This window comes from Fusarium venenatum, assembly GCF_020744135.1.
Source record: "Fusarium venenatum strain MPI-CAGE-CH-0201 chromosome Unknown EDB82scaffold_4, whole genome shotgun sequence".
Lineage (NCBI taxonomy): Eukaryota > Fungi > Ascomycota > Sordariomycetes > Hypocreales > Nectriaceae > Fusarium > Fusarium venenatum.
In genome coordinates this window covers 6,527,899-6,548,714 of record NW_027072132.1, presented here as the reverse complement: position 1 = coordinate 6,548,714, position 20,816 = coordinate 6,527,899, and the positions used below count along the sequence as shown (strand labels likewise).

Sequence of the window (20,816 nt, the reverse complement as noted above, 5' to 3'; positions counted from 1 at the left end):
ACAAGGAGTGACAATCATGCGCGGTTTGCATGTTCTTATATCTCTTGTCATGAACGTCGTGGCATTTAGGCTAAATGCATTCCGTGGAGAAGCGCGGGGGTTCGATCGTACATTCCACCTGTCATGTCACATCATGGAGGATGACAATTTCCGGCTTGGCGGGGAAGAATGACGCTAGAGAACGAAATATAAAGAATAAAGAAATAGGATCTGATCTAATGATCCAGATTCATATTCATATCGCCTTGGATATCCATGCTTCCCGGGAAACTCTCCCAGAAACCCTGTGTAGCATCGGCAAACGTGGCATACATATTACTGCCGAATGCAAAATCCGTGTCAAACAAGTCAATATCAGCCGGTGCAATGAAATTCATAGGGTCGTTGATGAACTCTACGCTTGTGTTAGTTGTGGCTTGGTCGTTTTCACCGTCTGTTGCGCTCTAGATAGATTGTCAGTCTGGATCCTTGATATCCATCCATGTCTACTTACTTGTTCGTCGGTGCTCTCGATGTCAGGCTGCCGTACGGGATCAGGCTGGAGAGCGCCATAATCGATAATGGCATTGCGCATTTCTCTTCTCTCACTCGGCGTCACTGCCAAGTCGCCTTCGGCCTTGATATTGCTGTAAAATATTTGCATCGCCTTGATTTTCTCACGCTGCTTCCAGTCAGCATTCATCCCATAAGTTGAAACCATAAAGCTTACCCAGGTATCAGCCATTGGCCACGCTTGTCGCATATCCTTGAGAAACAGCAGACCATCCACAATATGTTCCCGTCGCTTGTCGATGTCAATAGCGGTATCTCCGGGATTAGGAAAGTGGTAAAAGTAGAGCATCGTTCCAACAGCTGTGTAGATAGTGAAGCCGATCCATGGAACAAGCCCGCGAAGGAAATACAAACCAAAAGCACGTATTTCTTGCAGCATGTCGCACACTTGCTTGGCAACTTGGACAAGCTCTTTGCTAGACCATGTTGACCATTGATCCCAGTCCTTATCACCTATCCTGGCTTTTTGCATCTCGACCTCTGGCAGATAAGATCGATAGAGGAAGATCACGCTCATAAAGTAGATGCAGTGCATGTAGCAGTAGGCTTGGCCCTGGTTGGAGACGCTGTGTGCTCTCAGGAGAAAAAGCTCGTAACGGAGACGATCTGGTAATGAGCTTTTCCATATTTCAAGACGGCCGAGAAGCATCTGAAAATCAGACTGAGGTTGCCATGGAGGAACGTTGTTGTCGTGCCGTGTACAAGCCCATTTGGCCACAGCTCCCCAGACATCGGCCACGCGCATGCTGTAAGCCACGATGCCCAGGTTGCCTTGAGCACGGATACCAATTGCTGTTCCTACTCCATCCGCTATCGATCCATCTAGCCTCTCACAGACGACTACTGAGCCGAAGTTGAAACTCTCAGAGTCGCAAGGAAGCTGTATACGCATGTTGTCAGCTGAGAGCATCCTGTCGCGTCCTTTGCCTCCACTTAGGAGGCTGTCCATGAGAAAACATGTCCAAGCTGTGCGCCGTCTCTCTTCAGCTTCAATGAACTCGTCGCGAGTTGTCGAGGGAGGTAGTTCTTCGAAAAGGCCAAGGACTTGAGCCATACGGACGGCCATTCCGAGATAAACCCAAGCGCGTCTACCTTCGCCAGCACCCCAGGAATGGCCTGTCAACATGAGCAGAACCTGGGCGCGATGGACTGTGGGTTGGTCAACTAGAGATAGTACCTGGGTTCTGGCATGTGCAGCAAACGTATTGCTTGCCTCGACCTGGGTTGCGTATCCTGATGGTGCTGCTTGCGAGAATCTACAGAACCGTGAGCATGACGAGTGAACAGAGTCTTAGTGCGCTTTACCTGACTGTAATCGCCAGCATAGCCCAGATAAGTAATGGGTCTAGCCTCCTTTCCCTAATGGCAATAAGAAGATTAGGAATGTGATGAAACGACCACTTATATGAGCATCTCAGATAGCTATTTTTCACCTCATCGGTCAAGAACCCAAACGGATCAGTCGTGGCCAGGTTCGCGGCTGCCGTAGCCGTTGGGTCCGCACGGAGGCCGTCATTTTCTCTACAATCAGCTGAGATACGCTCTAAGCGACTGCGCCTGAAGATGAAGGATGTACCCTTGGGAGGAAAGATACACTCATCACCTCGGTCGCGACAACGCGTGCAGGGCGGGCCGCCTGAGTGGATACACTATGGGACTGATCAGCAAAGATGACAGAGTCGAAGTTGGTATGTTTTTTACTTTGCGCTTGGATGAGCGACATGCACCGCATGCTATTGACTTCTTCATGACTGGTATGAGTAACGGTAAGTGGTTTTCTGTTCCTGAGGTTCGGTATCTAGGCTACGATAAGATAGTGAAGATAAGATAAGAACGGTACTCGTTAATTGAATGGAGACATCAATAGCCAACCAGGAAGACTTCTATCGCGACTCAAAGACAAGAAAAGGAACAATTCTTTTATTCCCAAAAGTTTTAAGAATCTGGATTTATACTTGTCTATATGCTGAAACTTCTATAGGGTAATTAAGTGAGTTAATTTTATCATACTATTGTAGCACTTGCACATATGCACTAAAGATAAGAAGGACTGGGCTTTACTTGAAAGCCATGACAAAAGAAGTTAAGTGAGGGAGTAAGTACAGTTGATAAAATTCTGATTCTATAGAGGTGTATTTGTTAAACTCTTTACGGTTTCCTAAGTCATTCTGATAGTCATAGAAAAAGACTCTATATGAGGGGTATACTAATAACAAATGGAAAAAATTTGATAACTAAAACTTGTCCGAAACCAAAACTCCTCTATACATCTATTTATCTATAGTCCCAAAAGCAATTCTATCATTCTTTCAAACATGAACTTTTTCTCAAGCCGCCTGTGCCATTGTAAGTCCCACAGCCTTGACGTCCTCCGTCTTTCCTTCATGCCTCAACTTCTCCTTCATCTCAGCCTGCCTATTCAAGAAGCTCAGATACGTCTGCCATCCAACCGCCACAACACCATGGAACAAAGGCCGCCAATCGATACTCAAGAAAGTAAAGCTGAATGCTGTAACCATGGGCCACAACTTGCACGAGTTAACGATACTTGTTGGTACAGTATCTTTGACACGCTCGATAGTGCCCCAGATGTTTTCGCCAGACAATAAAGCCTGCGCGCCGAAGAAATATGTGTTGAAGATTGGTGTAAAAGCGATCTGACCAACGGCAACTTTCGTAGCGATGGAAAGAAGACGGGAAGAGTAATTAAAGTTATGAGAAAGGAAAATAAACCTATAAAGTTAGTCTTTCGATTCAACTGTTGCACTATTTCAACTTACCATTTAAAGTTGGGTATCGCAGCAACGCCTCCAATAACAGCATTCCTCCCTGTTCTCTTAGGATCATATTCATTGTCACTAACATACTGCGCGCTTAAATCCGCAGCGATATAAATAACAACCGCAGTAGCAACTTGTGTCCGTAAAGGATTCTTGGACTGAGCTCGCGCATAAGCTTGCGCAGCGGTGGTGAGCGGTCCTAAACGTTGCCACAGTGGTAACGGCGCAACGGTGCTAGGAACAGGGATCGCCTCTTCAACTTTTTTAGAGGATTGGAATCGTCGTTGTAAGTGAGAGAAATTAATATTGATTGGCCTTTTGAAGGCGTTTCGTAGGATATGTATCGTCATTGTAAGTGTATAATATGTTGATAATAAAAAGGGGATGGAATTGTGAAACTGCGAAATTAAAGATGAGATGCGAATCTAGAAAACGGGTTTTAGCGGCGGCCGAACTCGGACGGCGAGGCCGAGGCAGAGATCTACGCCCTTTCGGGTAACGAGATGGATAAGATAGGGAACAAAGATCGGCATCTGTCGGCTATCAAAATCGGGACCTGGGGAAAAGGGCAAGTTTCCACGATCTATTCAAGATAAAGAATATTTGAACAAGAATTAAATTATTCAAGACAAAGAAAATATTGTAAAGAATGTTGACTAACGCCGATCCATGCATTTTTGCTTCACAACTCAGAAGCACTCCTCCTCATCTTCATCCAACAAGCCCATACCGCTATCACGTCCTCTACACAGTCTCTTTCCACTCAACCTTCTTGCACCGCCATCTACAGAGACAAAGGCTGGTCTCTTTGCACTCACTGTCGAAGACGATGACGATGACCCAGACCCTGGTTCTGACTCAGAGTCGATGCCCTTCAACGCTTTGCTTTTCGGCGTCAAAAACTCTTGACTCATCTGCACGACCCGCTGAAGCTCCTCCTTCATTGAGTCAATCACCGCCTTGGCCTTCGTCCTCTCCTCCTCCACCTGACTCTTCAACCCGCCATTCTCAACTCGTAGATTGCATATCGTCGCGTGCGCCGCGCGGAGAGAAGCATTCACTCTGTCAATCTCCCCACGGTACTTGACTACGCTCGCGTCACCCGCTGCAAGAGCAGCGCCATGTCGCTTGTTCAGCGCTGCGACATCGCGCATCTTGGCTTCTTGTACTTCCTTCACCTCGCGTTGAAGATCTGCTGACCGCTGGAGCGCTTCAGACAATCTCGTCTCCAACTCCGCGATACTGTCTTCCTTGCGACTAAGTACCTTGCGCTTGACCTCCAACTGCACGTTGTACTCATCCTCAGCATCGTGTGCATCGCGCTCCATTCTCTCAACAAGATCCTCAAGCTCCGAGATGTCACGCACGTAACCGTCTACCGCACCTTTGAGTCTGGTGTTGGCCACTTCAAGCTCACGAATGCGCGCAATCTTATCGCTCATGAGTTTCTCGGCCTTGGACATCTCTGCCTTGAGACCATCCATGACAGTGACGCGCGCGTCGAGCTGCTTTCGTAGCGACTGTTCAATCTCGTGATACTCATCAATAGCATCCTCGTCTTCTTTGGCGCGCTTAGCCATGTCGCGCAGACGCGTGAGCATGAGATCCAGCACTTCAGCACCATGTGATGACAGCGGGAGGGTGATTTCGCCGGGTGTAAGGTACTCCAGCTCCAAACGAGCAGCGCGGAAGCCAGAGGCGAGGGATGTAATCATGTCGCTTGCGTCAGAACCATGGAAACCGAGTTTGGTGATATTCGTGGTGAGTTGTTGAAGTGCGCATGCTCTGTCAGACATTGTTCGTAGCATAGCGTCAATCTGGGCCTCCAATTGATGATGTGATGTTGAGTCCGACTCGGTAGCTGGCGTAAACTCGGACAGCTTGTCGGACAAGCGACCACTAAGAGACTTGTATGATTCGAGTGTGTCGGTAAGCTTTGTGACCTCGAGCTGCAGCGATGAGACCTCTTCTTCCAATTGCTGTCGTTGAGGATCCGGGAAACAAGCCTGGACACCAGCACTCAATGTTGACGGAATGGGATTCCAAGACATCGGCGTTCCAGGAATCGTTGGGCTTGTAGCAGGAGGCGTCATGTCCATGAATGAAGTGCTCGCGTCGTGTCTCGCTCTGGCCCTTGAAGGTGTACTGCAGACCAACTGCGCCATAGTCTCCTCGCCAAACTCGGTGTCATCCATATCCATATACTCTGGTGAAAACTTCTCCCTCGCTGATAATGTCCAATTGTACCCTCTCTTCTCACTGAGAGAGCGCCCAGATCTCTTTGACAGCTCATCCTGCAGGTCCTCAATCTGCTTCTCGAGATCCCAAATGCGACCCGTGTCAATGACAATGGTCGCATTCTGCAACTCATAAATCTCGCGATCACGCGCCTTGAGTTGATCTCTTAGTTTCTCGATTTCCTCCTTGGTCTCAATTGAGCGCCGTCTCTTTTCCTGCTGAATGACGTTCATCTCTTCACTCAGTCCATTGCGACGAATGCGCCTTTGGACGCGACCATCCAGAACTTGTCGCAAGGGAAGAAACGTGACATCGCCACTCTCCGGCAACGCGGAAGTCGAGCGACTGGTGCTTGGTGTAGTTGTTACTGGTGCAGAAGAATGGCGACGTCGTTTGGGTGTTGCGACAGAGAAGCGACCGACCATTGGGGTCAAACCACTGGAGAGACCTGGCTCTGAGAAACGGACTTTTCTCCTAGAGACTGTTCTGGGTGTTTTGGCAGGCATTGGGGAGGAGGGAATGTCTGATGGTTCTGGTTTGATGCTGCTGCGACGCGAACGTCTTACAGCAATTGGTAGGCTGAGGTCTTGCATGGTGGGCAAAGGGAATCACCAGGTTCAATCACGATAATGAACAAGTTAGTAGTAAGTTACAAGAATAAAGATATCGAAAATACAGGGAGATAATGTATTATAAAAACAACATCGTCAATAACAACATCCACCTGAACCAAATAAACACAATCAATCCCTTGTCTCATGCCAGGCATAATGTTTACCTATTCCCCGATTCAAACTAGCGTGTATTGTTGGAGAAAACAAGAGCCAACCAATTCTTCAACATGCAGGGTCTCGCAAAACGAGCCGGCGATGGACAGTGGAGTAGCTTGCTTTTGGTGAGACCGTGAATTTGAGGAGTTGTTTTGGTGTCAAAGGTCGCATAAATGGTCTGGAGAATTCACGGTAGTTACCCTGTGGTTTGTTTGGATCCACTGAAGGCTTGGGGATTAGCGATATTGAAGGGGCAACGGTAGGGAGGTCACAATAGTATGTTGATGTTTTGTTGTTATGATATTATGATATTATGATATTGAATAGGAAAACATCAATCTGTCTATTGTGACTATTGCATTCGTCTTGACTTGGATGGAATTGACTGAACACGCCAAGTATTACTGGCTTTTCCTCAGTGGGTTGGTTGTCCATGCACACCCAACACGATGGATCATTGTCAGCTGCACCCCAGTTATTTAATAGCCGAATGATATACATAATTGACAGGGGAATTGAAGCTATAACCACCATTAATTCCAGCCCAACACCTGTCCTTGTCTCCCGCTGCACAGTAGAGGTCCATCACAGCACCTAACCTATGACGCACGGCACAGCTGTGGCCTATTACAATGTCACACAGTAATATTTGCACATATAGATGACTTTCAGATTACACTACGTCTGAACAAACTTGTCTTAATTATTGTGACGGAATTACCATGGTGTTGAACTACCGAGCCAGATCAAATCTCAAATGGTGGCTGACTAATGCCACTCCATTCTTCACCGAGACGCGTCTTCTCTTCACCTTGAAATTCTATCCAATGACTCTCTGCTGTCTAATCCCATCTCCACCCGCCTCACTCTCATTGACTCACTTATTATTCACATACTCACTCATGGCATGAACAAACTAAATACATTTCATCATATTCCCTCTGCTTGACATTGCAGAAATGCCCACGCCCTCCACCTCTTCAAAGCACGTCAAATTCGTGGCATCTGATCCTTCTCGCGGGGGTCTCCCAGTGAAGCGTAAGCAAGTCCAGCACGCATGCGCTTCATGCCGCAAGAAAAAAGTCTGTCGCTTCCCATCATGACACCAGATTCTGAACTGACAGAACGGTAGAGACGGTGCGTTCACGCCGAAAATGCTGTTGAAGAAACAACCGTCTCGCCGCCAGAGGTTCAAGTTCAAGTTCAGAATGAGACACACCAACAATCCCGGTCTGCGTAAGTGGAACCTTGGTCGATCTGAGTTGACTTCGGATTAACAGTACAATTCAGATCTCTTCCGTTGAACGTACCTCTTTCAACACGCACAGCACTACCGGATCATAACCATGCATCTCCATCAGCGCGCCAGCCATCTCTTCACCTTCAATATGGCACTGTCCCAACGCCTCCAAGACGTGAATCAGCAGGCACACCTAAAACACAATCATCATCCCGCTTCGTAGGAGATCTCAACCCAGAGGGCATGTTCATGGAAGCAACTGGTTCAGCATCCGTCAGAGAAACTTCACAAAAAGGCGACGTGGGCATATGGCTCTCTTCAACCACCACTACCAACAGCGGCTCGCAAGGTCAAGCCGGCTCATCATCACAGTTCATCACGTCGAGACCACCGCCGATAATGGACCAGTTTCTACTCCCGTTCGTTAAAGAGCATTGTCTGCCATGTCTACCACCCGAGCACAACTTCCGCAAGTTGAGACGCTTGTATCTGGACAGGATTCATCCTATCCTACCCATCATTCCCGAATCAAGCTTGGACGTTGTCGCACCATTAGATGATGATCCTGCCACGATTGTTCTTCGCCAACTGGTCTGTCTGGCCGCTGCCACCGACCCATCCATGTCCTCACATCTTCACCTACAAAACCGCGGCGAAGAACTCTTGACGTGTCAGGATTTCATTCAATCCCTCTCTTCCGCTGTGCGTGCCATTCTAGAAACGAGCATCATCACCGATAGGGTCCTTCACATCAGGGCTCTCGTCATGCTCTCGCTGTACACCCAGCCCAGCAGTTCCGAAGAAGCCGATCTCCCAGCCCAATTGGGCGGCCGCGCCATTCACCACATCCAGACTCTGGGCCTTCATCTTCTCAGGTATGATGCACCCAACTGTGAAGAGCTTGAGACTTTGTTCTGTGCGGTTTGGGCAGTTGATCGAATTAATGCTGCTGCTTATGGGCGACCTTGCTTAATGCACGAGAGAGATATTGGTGCCAATCTTGACGGATGTATCAAGAAAAGACCACCCTGTTTCCGACTCTTCCTCTCTGTGATACAATGGCTTGATCAAGTGATTGAGTTATATCGCCCTGGACCAAGTGCTGAGGCTTCGGGCCTTGATAAGATTGCGTACATCGACCTCCCCGTCCTAGAAGCCATGATCGTCAACGCCGACGCCCTTAAAGTCCCAAGCCCACTCATTGGTTCGTGCTAAACCCCTCCACTCTGGACTCATTCTAACAGGAGCAGCAACAATTGAAACCTTCTACCACGCCGTCATTATCCTATCATGCCGTCTCCCTCGCCCGGGCACACTAACAGCAGCATCAACACTCCCACCCCCTTCTGCCAACGCCCGTCGCTCTCTCGCAGCTGAGCGAATCGCCTGCGCAGTCCTCCGCGACCACCTAAGTCCCATGCCCATCGTTCCCTACGCAGTATGTCTCGCGCTAAGTGTAGAATACCGTAAGATGCGTCACAGTCGCCTGCCCATGTTTCGCGCTCGCGCCATGCACGCTTTCCGTCGCAATTGCGAAATGCTCCGCAAATTTGGCGACTATTTCTGGAGCGCCAATGTGGTAGCTGGCCTGGGTGAACGGGTATTGAAGGAGATGGAACGCGCTGCCAATACTCTGACCCGTGAATCAACACCACCAACTCACGAAGGAACGCCCAACTCTGTACCCTCGTCTTTCTCACAGCCTGTGCCTCGACCACCCGAGTTTCCCGTGTCTGTCCCAGTCGCCAATCCCACCATGGTCAACTCGGTCCCTAGCGTGGAACAACCTGTCGACTTTTCGCTCATCGATGCTATCTCAGGTGCTGATGTCTTTGGGGCTATAGACCCTAGCTTCAACCTGAACGCTGTGGAGGATGCGCTCGAGGCCAATCTGGACATAGGTCTTCCGATGAACTGGGTAGACTGGGGCCAATATGCGACACTGCCATAAGCCAGTCATTTACGATGAGCTACTTTAGCAGTATCTCGTCAGCCGCCGATCTGTGATGATAGGTCACTGTGTCGCGTATGATCTTGTTCGAGACTTGCTGTGTACCAGTCATTTACTAAGGTGGATGGTAGAGCGATCTTCTATCCAACAAAATGGTAATTCATCGCGGCTATATTAAGTTTTCTGACCACCCCAAATGTCATTGAGTAAGATGCCAGCAAAGCTTACTGCTGGTAAGCATGATATCACCAAAGACTCAACTACAAAACAGCCGCGATCTCTGCATAAGGACTGTATATCTTTGTTATCATTTACAACGCGATGTGGAGACACTCCTCTTCCAAATCCACTGACAGCCACACCGTCGCCCTTCCTGGCGATGAGCTAGGCGCGACGACCAACATACACGCTGAGCACCCCACAACGCGTCTTCGCCGATTGAGACTTAATAGAGTGAATTGGGAAAGCCTAGGGCAGCTATGTGGTCTAGTCAGTCGGGACATGAGGCTAGCGGGTTGTTGTGCACCATGCAGTCTATAGCGGAAGATAAGATCGGGTACACGATCCGACTAAAATGCGATGGCAAATGTTGGAAGTGTTGTTGCCCAAATGGAATGGGACAGAAAAGCAGTCGATGGGAAGGATCTGGTCACGGGGAAAGGAAAAGGCATCATGCAGGAATACATTTAATGTAATGTGTAATTCAGGGTCAGCTCAAGCTCTCGACGACAATAGTTGCCGGCGCAGCGGTTGAGACGAGCAACAGAATTTTGGTGCCCCTTTTCGCGACATCTAGTCTCGTCATGGCATCTAATCGACTGAGACTATTCTAAATGTCATATTTCGTGGTTCTCTTTGGCTGACATACCAAGCTTCCAAACGAGTCGACCTGCCCAGCTTCCATACGCTATGATCCCTTTCAGTGACATCAATTACAGCACACTATTGCGTACAATAGGCATCGCAACGGTGTAGTTATAATTAATATCAGCAATAGAGATCGGAGTGTATGGAAGCTGGGTAGGCCGACTCAAGATGCCATATGGAATACTGAGCTTGTTGTGCGGCACGTTCGCCAAATAGATCATGTCCACCTTATCTCCGTCGACTTGAATCAAGAAACCGGCGAATGGTAAGTCGCCAACACGACCAAGCATGCCGTTTTCCTGCATTCAAGCTGTTGTATTCAAGTTTCCTTGGTCCCAAAACAATTGGCCATGTCGTTTGATGCTATTAATCCCTGCCCCATCTCTTCCAGCGCCGTAAAAAGGCCGTGCTCAATCTTCCCACTGTATTCTGTTTCGTATTTTATAATCGAGAGCGGAGTATTCGTTCGGTAATCGAGGGGGTATCATAACATCGTAATCCATTCAATCCATCTTCGTCGTGTCGCATCATTTTACTTTCTAGTCTTGTCGCCCGGAAAGTCGGTCGGCTTTCCTCTAAATTGATTCTTTATTTCGTCTAGAAAGTGCTTCGCGAAGCGTTCATTCCTGTTGGCAGAGTTTGGATCCGCTGTTGTCGGTCCTATCAGCCTATTTCCGCATGCATCAATATTGGAGTAACCAACGTACCAGTCGCTTCGCCAGGGGCCAACGGTTCGTTGGGATTTCGCCCGTGTTGCTTCTCGTGTATCGTCTTGTGTATGCGGCCAACCGCGCGGTGGAAGCCAGGTTGACGGAGGATCTAGACGGGTGTCAGCGATCGTGATTCAACGCGAAAGAAGGGCTGTTTGCATACGGATGCGACAATGTGGTCCTGTAACGGCGGATGTTAGTGTTTGCGACAGAGAGAAAAGGCGAGAAAGGGTGCGTACCTCGAGGGACTGGACTGCGCGTAGAAGCCACCAGTGCACGGCCATTTTTGGTGGCGATAGAAGATGCTGATGGAGAGTTTAGGTGGTGGAATTCAAGGTAAGATGCAACTGTAATTGATGGAGATGGAGGGGTCGTGGCGAAGATTATTACAAAGACCCTTTGATTGGCGGTTACCCTAGATCAAGGGACAAAGTGTCATGACTACAACATCATTCAATTATTCACAGAACATGATGAACTAATATTTCATTCAAACGTAAATCATTCCTTTTTATTTATCCCAATTTCGCTAAATTACTGGAGGTACTGGCCCATGAAAGGAGTAATGTAGTCCTGCTTGCCAATCTCAACACCCTCCTTTCTCAAGATAGCGTAGGCAGTGGTGAGGTGGAAGAAGATGTTGGGAATGCCGTAACCCTGAACGTAGTCGCGGCACTTCATATCAGCGCTCTTTCCAGGGCCGAGACCAATGGTGACAACCTCAGCGGCGCGCTTCTCAACGGTGGCCTTGTCGGCCTTCTCGACAACCTCAAGGACCTTGGCGATGCGAGCCTGGTACTGCTCAAAGTTGGTGCAGTCGTCGCGGGAGAGGGTGAGGGGCTCAACGCCAGTGGTGCGGGCGACAATCTTCTGGGCGGTGTCGGTAAGGAAGAAGACCTGGAAGTTCAGGTCGAGCATGTCGGGGGCCAGCTTGGCCTCGGGGAAAGAAGAGGCATTGGGGTGAGACTCGGCCTTCTTGAGGATGGCAGAGAGGGACTGGAGAGCCTCCTTGGTGTGGAGGATGGCAGCGTCGTAGAGAGTGTAGCTCATGATGGGCGATTATTGATGGAGGTGTGGTATGAATTGGGTATGGTAGAGAATTGCGTGCTTGAGTTGAACTATCACACTATCTCCTAGTGGTTTATATACATATATATAGGTAGACACAGACATACAAGACCCTCTTCTCCTTCTTCCTCATTCTTCTGCATCCAACATGCCCCTCCGCTTTTGCCACGTTCAATTCACTCCACTATTACTTCACCGCTCACTCTTTCTAGTAAAACGAACTTGCTAGATGCTTCGTTACATGCTACATTAGATTAGTAATGTATTATCCGACCGTGGAGACGCTGAATCGAAACTACAACGCTACGTGATGCGTGTCAATTGAGTGGATTCCGGGCCGTCGGTAACCGACATCCGGTCCGAAGCGAGTGGGATACTATCGGACAAGAATTGTATTAATGAGTTGAAGACACAAGAATCTATCAACCTGTGTGATGTGATAGGACGAATATGTTCAACTGCCGACATGGTACATACAGTTTTACTACTGGTGAAACACCAACCATTCATTCTCTCAAGTAAAAGTCTGACATGTCAAAAAATAGCTTACAAACCAGCTTGTCAAAGTCAGCCGTCCGCAGTCCGAGTCATGAAACACCACTTTGCTTACAAACCTCTTCAGACCACGTTGACTTTCTCCACCGCTTCGTTACTCCTCGTTACTCCTCAATGTTGATCATGTTGAGTTATGCATAATATGGCCTTATGTTCTTCAGCCTAAAATTAACTCGGCTGCCATGCATCAGGGTACCAGAATAGTTGGCCGCCAGGAGCATAAGAGACTAAATTGCTAGGCCACTTAATACTACTTAGACTATACTTCTTAGGCTATTTATTTTTGTTATCTAAAGCACAATCGTCAATTCTTCTGCTACCTACCGGCCATGTCAGAAGAGGGGAATTCATCACCGAGAATTAATACAGTGTAATCCCTCACCAAGAGGCAATTTACAACTCTTTCTATATCGAAACTGCTATAGTTCCCCAAGTTCAAGTTCCTGCTCACGACATCCTCTTTTAAACCGACCCCATCTCCTCCTGATACCATTCCTCCACTCTGGCTTCTGAGCCTCAGCCTTTTTCTGGCCACACTTCCGTAGGACAGGAGACAGCGTTCGTTCGAAGAAGTCAATGCTGTCCTTATCTTTGGACAAGACCCAAGTTAGTAGGACCAACGTGATAGGCAATGAGACCGTCCAATATACAAAGAAGAGTGACTCCCCGGCCGCAAAGTTTCCTCCCATGGAGAAAATAGATGCCACGAAGGAGCATGGTACAATGACTATAGCTATCTTGGTCAACTGTCCAGAGCTTCGTGCCATCATGTTGGCCGCTTCCGAATGCACCAATGCTGAATGCTGTGCAAACATTTCAAGGTGATTGCCCAACGTTATTTCTGCAGCTTCCAGCCTTGCTTCCAGAAATGTCCACGACTCATGTTCGCTCTTGGCCATTGGATCGTTCTTATTACCCTTGAGCATTGGGTGTGAGCCGTTAGTTTCTCCCAATAAACCTGCTTGAATTGTTTGACATTGGAAACTCCACATGATGTCTTGCAAGTTTCTCTTCAGACTTCGAATTCCCTGTCACTTCACCATCATACGGTGATACTTCTCATTACTCGGTATTTCGTGATTAATCCGGGATGATGATCTTTGCAGGCCGCGTTTTGTCGAATACTCTTCCTCTTCATCCCACCGTGCATCATAAATACCTATTACTAGTCGGTTGACAAACTCGTCCCAGATAAAACGGACGATGTTGCGAATCAAGATGGAAGCCGAAAAGGGATCGTTGGTGGTGATGATATCGTGCTGGTCATATGCTTCTGTAGCAGTGTCGAAGATTCGTTGTTTGTGTGGTTGTATGGTATCATTGAGGGAAGATTCGAGTTTGAATTCACGCGGTATGTCTCGGAGAGAAGAACAGTCCTTGAGGTCGTGGCTCACTGAAGAATCCCACGTAGCCTCAAGATTGAAATTTCCCAATTTCGCATAGTAGGAACCTGGCACTCGTTTATTCCACGAGTCTGGAACATCATAGCGCCTTGGTACAGGAACTTTCCAGTAGGCTGAGCTGCCTTGGGAAGCACCAGAAGCGCTGGAAACACCGAGACTGGCAAACTCCTCGCAATGGGCAAGAAAGAACTCAGGGGGTATATCCAATAAAACTCCTAGTATCTCTATCAGCCTAGGATGGAGGTCCTGGATAATGAACAGGCGATGATTTGTCAGTTCTGGCGACTCGAGCTTTGAGGTACTTTCCCAGTACAGCATCATGTCTCTCGGATCTTTGATAGCCTTTGGTCTATCCGGTAGCCCACAATGATCGCCCATGAACTCGAAAACCTTTATGTCGAATCGAATTTGGTAGTCCATGTCTTGACGCTATGGGTGCCAGTATTGCTCAAGGATAAAACGCCCCCTCCATGACTTTCCACACTCTCTGGGCATAAGCCTTCGTCTTTTCCTTCATGTCGTCGTTTGTGTCTCCCCAGAAGTCGTCATGGTCTGGACTTGATTAGAATTTATCAATGATAACTTGGACAGGGGTAAAAGTACCTGGAATCCCGAATGAAGACATATTTGAAGAACTTATGAGAGTGGAACAAAACTGCCTTGTTGGATTGCTTTCATGAAAGTGAGGAATTGTGACCTTAAATTCTCGACGGAGAATTTCAAGAACAACGTGATAGACAAATCTTGCATGGTAGCAGACACCCACGTAGAGCTTAATGGGGAGCTGAAAATAGCCGCCCAACAACATCCACTATGGAATCCAGTACGATTATTACCAAATAGAGGTAAGGTCACGGACTTCATGTTGTATAAAGACAAGGCTTGACATGACAAGTCACAGCTCTTTGACAATTGTGTTACGTGTAAAAGCTCAGAAGGCCCAGAAGACACATCAGGCTGCGTTAAAAATCACCAGTCATTCGTTTGATGGATCTGGAGCTACATTCTTCAATGGCAGAATACTGTAAGCAAACAGGCAGACTCGGCTAATACATGAAATTTTTTTTTTAAAAAAAAAAAAAATGAAAAGCTCAAGGCTCCATATAAGCTGTGATAGTTGGTTATACCCTTGCTAGTGGGTAGTAGAAAAGATGGCCTTTTGGCTTTGGGGTACAAAAATAAATAGCCTAAAACTATGGCCTAGATGGCGTGAGGCGAGTTGTTAATTTCGTCTCCTATGCTTTAGCGGCTAACGTTTCTGGTACCCTGAGGCCTTGAAAGTTCTTGTTATATATTTTAGCCATTATATTGATTGTTCATGATCACATAACCTGCTGGTGGACAAGCCAATAAATTCCTATCATAATAATCTGTTTGTACCAGTGATGCGGTTAGAAATCATATCATCAATGCCAGATCGAATCTGCGATCAGATCACCAAGGTCAGTACTGCTTCGACTTCGGTGTGCATACAATCGTGGCTTCCGTGTAATCCTATAATATAAAACGACTGCCGTTCAATCCCTTCAACTCCAGACATAGGAAAGAATTGGAGTACAATGCGTTGTTTTTGAACGCCCTCTGAGACCCTTATATGTGTCCGACGAGACATATTGCTAGTTCACCTGAGAAACGACCGGGTTAATACGGAACTGAAAACAACTATCGAGTTATTGGTCACGGTAAGAACAATCTTTCCTCTTGGAAGGCAAGTATGTGATAGCTACTACTTAATGCAAGCAGAAAGCTCCTAGATCTGTAAGTGTAGGTAGCATGCTACTCAAACTGACAGATACCAATTAGCTGAGAAACCTTATGCGGAACTGGACACGACTCCCTAATTACTCTTGTTGAAGTTCCTGTCTAGCACTGAATGAATTGGAACATTATCAAATAGTACGTCGATATTCGTACCGGTCTTTGCTAGGAACAGGTAAGCCTCATGGTTTGGGCTTGCGGAGCGGATTTTGGCGTAGCTGGTTCAAGACATTGATAGATCCTGACCAAGTGGGCATGCACCATTAGCAGAAATAAGCCACAGGGGCTATCACAGTGGAAGTGAGTAAGACCATGAACCTTAAGTTCTTCAAATTCACAACAGACCAATCCTTACTTAGGTATTCACGAGGAATTCGAGGCAGTCCTAGTGCGTAGCAGAACAAAATGGCGCCACAAGTCTTAGGTTATAAAGATAAGTAGCCCAAGAACTGTAATCTAAGAGACATAAAGTGGTCCACTAATTTCGTCTCTTATGCTTCCAGCGGTCAATTTTTCTGGTACGTTGAGGGCAGCCGAAAGACATTATGAGAAGATCTCAGCAAGACAAGCATTCTCCTCCCACAGCCATCAAGGGTCTGATACATACCATGCCCCAACGTCTTCAGCTCCACAACATGGGCGTTGTCTCAGCAGGTAGATTCGATAATCCACAGAGTTGTGGCTTGAGCTAGGTCCCTTGCACCAATTATGACTGTAAGCTGAGAGCTGAAATGCCTTGATTTATGGCCACGACAGAGATAGGTTAACACTTTTGTCTTTCAAACACATCCTCCTTGTTGAAATGCAAAGACTAGATTCGATATGGAAATGTGACTATAGTCCGCACTAGTTGATCTAGCCCTTCTTTTCCATCCTCTTTGCTTGAAAAGTTTGATAACAACAAAAGGGAGAACTTGACTATGAGGATTGTGGTAAAGACGAGGTGCTGAGCGTGTATTACCAAAGCTATAAGAAGCCATCAATCAGACCTCTCTAGCTTTTTACCTTCATCACCTTCATCACCTTCACTCATTCAGCTTCATTCACATTTTATCCTACTCTATTGACCATGTCTCTCTTTCTCAGGGCCGCATTCGCGACTCTCGCACTCCACGTTGCAGCAGATCCAACTATTGACAATGTCATCCCGGCTCCGTACGGTGGCCTTCGTTCTCTCGGTTACATGATCGACAACACGCACGCCAATGCAGTCCTAGGCTATCCATCACCTGCCAAATCCATCACCCTAGCAGATATCATCCCACAGGTTGACTCCAAGGGTCATAGCCGCTGCTGTCCCATCGGCACCATCAACGATGGCACAGGCTGTGTTTTCCAAGAGTCTTCTGTCTGTGAAAAGGGCACTGTACTCCAAGGAAATGTCTGTGTGAGCGTCGATGGGCCGCATTGTCCTGATAATCTCAAGTTCGATGGAAGGATCTGTCGAAGCGATGAACCACCCAAATGTTCTGGTTCGTCGCTGTACAACAGGGCTACCAACCAGTGCGAATCACCCGATGGGCCCCAGTGTCCCGCTACGTACCATCTTGAAAATGGATCTTGTGTTTCCGAGATACCTCCTTCATGTGAGCTCGGTTACAAAGTCGTGGATGGTCTTTGCGTCGATAACTTCCCACCTGATTGTAAGGGAGAGAACCAAGTTTATGACAAGGGCGCCTGTGTTAGCAAGATACCTCCCGAGTGTCCGAAAGGGACTGAGGTGCGGGGCAGGACATGCTATGGAACTATTCCCCCACAGTGTACAGGTGAGGCCAGACTTGATCGCGGTCATTGCGTCTTTACCCCTGAATGCCCTGAGAAGTACATTTTCAAGGGCTGGATGTGTGTCATGGAGGGTGATCCTGTTTGCTCGCCTGGATTCTTCAAAAATGGGGCATGTCACGCGAATCCCACTTGCCCAGATGGTTATACCTACGACGAGGCTGCTGATACCTGCAAATACGTCACGGACCTCCAGTGCAGCTCTGGTTATACGCTGTTCACTTCTAAGTGTGGCGCTAAGCATTGTTGCAAGGAGGGCACTGATAACTTTGACGGGGAATTCTGTACTTGGGAAGTTACTGAGTCCGGAGAATGTCCTGATGGGTTTGAGTACAAGGATGGGTACTGTCGGCATCATTCTGAGAACCCTTCTTGCCCCGACCTTTATGAGTCCGCCAATGGCAAATGTACCAAGCGAACCTTGCCCCAGTGCACTATTGGAAGCTACAGCAACGGAAAGTGCATCGTGGGTGATCCGACTTGTCCCACTGGAAGTCATTTCAACGGCATTGAATGCGTACTAATCGAACGAGCATCGTGTCCAGAGGGATCCAGACTTGTTGAATCTCGGTGTATCTCCCTCGAGTCGGCAAAGTGCCCTCGTGGTCAGAGACCGGACGGTAACGACTGCATCCATGAAGAATCGCCATTATGTCCTCCCAACACTATCCTTGAGAACGGAGTCTGCAAGCACCCTGATATTCCAATTTGCAAACCTGGCACAAACTATCACAATGAACACTGCACATTGCCCACGCTCCCAACCTGTCCTAAAGGCAGTATGATCAAGGGCGGGAAGTGCGTCGCGATCAAACTTCCGCAGTGCCCTGGGGAGTATAGATACTGCCCAGCAACACACACCTGTATCCCACCAGGGCTTCCACAGTGTACAGACCCGCTTGTATGGGACGGGAAGCACTGCGTGAGTAGAAAGAAGGCGGAATGCCCAGAAGGTTCCACCAGAGCTGGCAACAAGTGTATCAGCGACAAAGATCCCAGGTGTGACCCGGGCTTTATTTTCGATGTCAAGTCCCAAGGCTGCATCTCCACTGGTGAGCCGGAATGTGCTGGAGATACCCAATTTGACGGGACTACGGGCAGATGCGCGTCTCTAGCTCCTCCAGATTGTACTCATGAAGGTACCGAGTACGACTCTAAGACGCAGTCTTGTATTGCCGGGCCGCCTGGTTGTCCCGAGGGCGCTGACTTGATCAATGGCGATTGTGTACTGAGGAAACGACCTGAATGCCCCGACGGAACTGAACAGAAGGACGACAGGTGTGTCTCTATCGAGAGACCTAAGTGTGAGGGTAACCTCACCATGGTTGAAGGCCGATGTGTTTCTGTAGAGCCACCTACTTGTGGTGATGGAACTACCTGGGATGGATCTCGTTGTGTTATCGGCACAAGGACTTCGTGTTTCAACTTGGAGGTTTGCCCACCCATTGGTGCTGCTGCGCTGCCAGCTCCCTCGCCTGTGATTAATTACTAGATTCAAGATCATCATGCTAGGTGGTGATCTTACCGCCATTCCTTAAGAACCTGCTTGAATATATGTCTCCACTGTCAACATAAAACCTGACTGTGGCTATCTCTTCCAGTTTTTCTTTCTTGAATCATCCCTATGGTATCAGGTAGGGTTTTGAAGATTGATATTCCCGCAATCGATGTTTTCCAGCTATTTATGCAGCTTCACTTCCATTGTACAACCCACCCTTTATCAGAATGATCTAAGCCCTGAAAAGTAGATATCAGTATACTAGAGCTAGTGAGTCTCTTAGTTTTAGGATATAGAAATAAATAACCTAAAATTATAGCCTAGATCTCATAAAGTGATCTACTAATTTTGTCTCTTATGCTTCTGGCGGCCAACATTTCTGGTGCCCTGATGCAGAGGTGCATTGTCTAGATGGATGGCATCATTGCTACTACCTCGGTACGTTGTGACGTATGGTTTCAGAACCTAGCATCCCAGGAGATCGACCCGGCTTATATCTAAATGGTATCTTGGGCTTTATTACCAACTTTCAGTGGTCCTCACAGTTCCTTTAAGGTACGAATCTCAAGTACTTCGATAAGGAATTCATAGAATTTAGTGGGATCTAGAACCTGGTTGAAGTGCACGGTGTAAGCTATGATCATTTGCTTGAAGTACGAAAGATTGCTGAATATTATACGCAACCCCTAGTCTACTTAGTGAGCATATTGCAACTATGATTCGGAGAAAGCAATCGTATCAACCCAGCCGTCAGAGCCTTCGCCACAGGTAAAGGCAAAAATGAGATCCAGGCCACCATCGTTTATTTCGTCCTGAGTCCAGGTACAGGTGATTGAAAACTGCTTCCATTGGTTTATAGTGGAAGCCAAATCGAATCCCTGTACTTCAACGGTTGCGTATTCGCTATTGCAGGCCAAAGTTGCGCGTGTACACCCGGTTCCAGGACGGACCCAGGCAGATATAGAGTATGGGATGCCAGCTGTGATTGGTGCGCCCAGCCGCTGGGCGATATAGCCTGATACCGCGCTCTTGAAGGATAAACGTGCAGAGTTTCTTTCATCGTGCTTGATGTTATTGTCGATGGTGAAATCAACGAATTCAGAGTTCAAATTCCGCCATGGTTGCGTGGTATCCTTTTTGTCGTCGAATCCACCGTTGGTAAGGAAGGAAGTCACAACAGCAACTTCAGTGGTGGTGGTAGCTTCCGCAGTAGTGGTACCCTCAGCAGTGGTGGTCGGGACAGCTGTAGTGGTGATATCCTCTGGGACTGTTGATGTTTCGATACTGCTCTCAATGATGGAGGAGCTCAGGGCTGTTGTCGTGACGGCAATAGGGGTAACCTCTGAAATAGCAGACGGTTCAGTGCTGGTCTCGGTCTGACTGATAGTGAGGGTTATATCCTCAACCGAAGAAACCTCAGTAGTCAAGACAGCGATCTCAGCAGTAGTTAAACCAACCGTGGTCAAGATGTCGGTTGTTTTGGAGCTAGCCTTGCATGGACTGGCTTGAGATCCTGCAATAAAGGACGCTGCGATAAAAGCAATAACGAATGTCTTGGCGATCATCTTGGAAAGAAATAATTATAACGAGTGTGAGGATGATGAACACAACATACGACAAACAACAAACAAGGACAGCTACTTG

General features: G+C 47.7%; 9 protein-coding genes across 9 annotated transcripts; 2 read left to right on the top strand and 7 right to left on the bottom strand.

Moving 5' to 3' along the window:
* Nucleotides 1–84: 84 nt before the first annotated feature.
* On the bottom strand, nucleotides 85–2,317 carry EDB82DRAFT_352569 (fungal-specific transcription factor domain-containing protein). Its single transcript, XM_025725404.2, has 5 exons — nucleotides 2,254–2,317; nucleotides 1,858–2,201; nucleotides 710–1,808; nucleotides 494–661; nucleotides 85–443 (listed from the first exon to the last, which is right to left on the bottom strand). The coding sequence occupies exons 1-5, from the start codon at nucleotides 2,299–2,301 to the stop codon at nucleotides 216–218; spliced, it is 1,887 nt and encodes a 628-aa protein (XP_025594006.1). The 5' UTR covers nucleotides 2,302–2,317; the 3' UTR covers nucleotides 85–215.
* A 339-nt stretch (nucleotides 2,318–2,656) lies between these two features.
* Nucleotides 2,657–3,753, bottom strand: EDB82DRAFT_517751 (uncharacterized protein). The gene is made up of 2 exons (XM_025725403.2): nucleotides 3,333–3,753; nucleotides 2,657–3,285 (listed from the first exon to the last, which is right to left on the bottom strand). Exons 1-2 carry the CDS (start codon nucleotides 3,680–3,682, stop codon nucleotides 2,880–2,882), a joined length of 756 nt encoding a protein of 251 aa, XP_025594005.1. The 5' UTR covers nucleotides 3,683–3,753; the 3' UTR covers nucleotides 2,657–2,879.
* A 155-nt stretch (nucleotides 3,754–3,908) lies between these two features.
* EDB82DRAFT_517748 (uncharacterized protein) lies at nucleotides 3,909–6,252 on the bottom strand. The gene has a single exon (XM_025725402.2). The coding sequence runs from the start codon at nucleotides 6,161–6,163 to the stop codon at nucleotides 4,022–4,024; it is 2,142 nt and encodes a 713-aa protein (XP_025594004.2). The 5' UTR covers nucleotides 6,164–6,252; the 3' UTR covers nucleotides 3,909–4,021.
* A 1,242-nt stretch (nucleotides 6,253–7,494) lies between these two features.
* EDB82DRAFT_437489 (uncharacterized protein) lies at nucleotides 7,495–9,531 on the top strand (the record flags this gene model as incomplete). The annotated part of the gene is made up of 3 exons (XM_065607768.1): nucleotides 7,495–7,576; nucleotides 7,669–8,784; nucleotides 8,831–9,531. 3 exons carry the CDS (start codon nucleotides 7,495–7,497, stop codon nucleotides 9,529–9,531), a joined length of 1,899 nt encoding a protein of 632 aa, XP_065463554.1.
* A 969-nt stretch (nucleotides 9,532–10,500) lies between these two features.
* EDB82DRAFT_352514 (uncharacterized protein) lies at nucleotides 10,501–11,450 on the bottom strand. The gene is made up of 4 exons (XM_065607533.1): nucleotides 11,348–11,450; nucleotides 11,272–11,289; nucleotides 11,106–11,217; nucleotides 10,501–11,046 (listed from the first exon to the last, which is right to left on the bottom strand). The coding sequence occupies exons 1-4, from the start codon at nucleotides 11,390–11,392 to the stop codon at nucleotides 10,931–10,933; spliced, it is 291 nt and encodes a 96-aa protein (XP_065463553.1). The 5' UTR covers nucleotides 11,393–11,450; the 3' UTR covers nucleotides 10,501–10,930.
* A 114-nt stretch (nucleotides 11,451–11,564) lies between these two features.
* Nucleotides 11,565–12,235, bottom strand: EDB82DRAFT_517739 (uncharacterized protein). Its single transcript, XM_025725396.2, has one exon. It carries the CDS (start codon nucleotides 12,156–12,158, stop codon nucleotides 11,643–11,645), a length of 516 nt encoding a protein of 171 aa, XP_025593999.1. The 5' UTR covers nucleotides 12,159–12,235; the 3' UTR covers nucleotides 11,565–11,642.
* A 915-nt stretch (nucleotides 12,236–13,150) lies between these two features.
* EDB82DRAFT_580504 (uncharacterized protein) lies at nucleotides 13,151–14,759 on the bottom strand (the record flags this gene model as incomplete). Its single annotated transcript, XM_025725395.2, has 4 exons — nucleotides 13,151–13,689; nucleotides 13,780–14,563; nucleotides 14,619–14,686; nucleotides 14,738–14,759. The coding sequence occupies 4 exons, from the start codon at nucleotides 14,757–14,759 to the stop codon at nucleotides 13,151–13,153; spliced, it is 1,413 nt and encodes a 470-aa protein (XP_025593998.2).
* Nucleotides 14,760–17,021: 2,262 nt separating this feature from the next.
* EDB82DRAFT_517734 (uncharacterized protein) lies at nucleotides 17,022–19,238 on the top strand. Its single transcript, XM_025725394.2, has one exon. The coding sequence runs from the start codon at nucleotides 17,076–17,078 to the stop codon at nucleotides 19,164–19,166; it is 2,091 nt and encodes a 696-aa protein (XP_025593997.2). The 5' UTR covers nucleotides 17,022–17,075; the 3' UTR covers nucleotides 19,167–19,238.
* A 647-nt stretch (nucleotides 19,239–19,885) lies between these two features.
* On the bottom strand, nucleotides 19,886–20,737 carry EDB82DRAFT_580502 (uncharacterized protein; the record flags this gene model as incomplete). The annotated part of the gene is made up of 1 exon (XM_025725393.1): nucleotides 19,886–20,737. One exon carries the CDS (start codon nucleotides 20,735–20,737, stop codon nucleotides 19,886–19,888), a length of 852 nt encoding a protein of 283 aa, XP_025593996.1.
* Nucleotides 20,738–20,816: the final 79 nt, after the last annotated feature.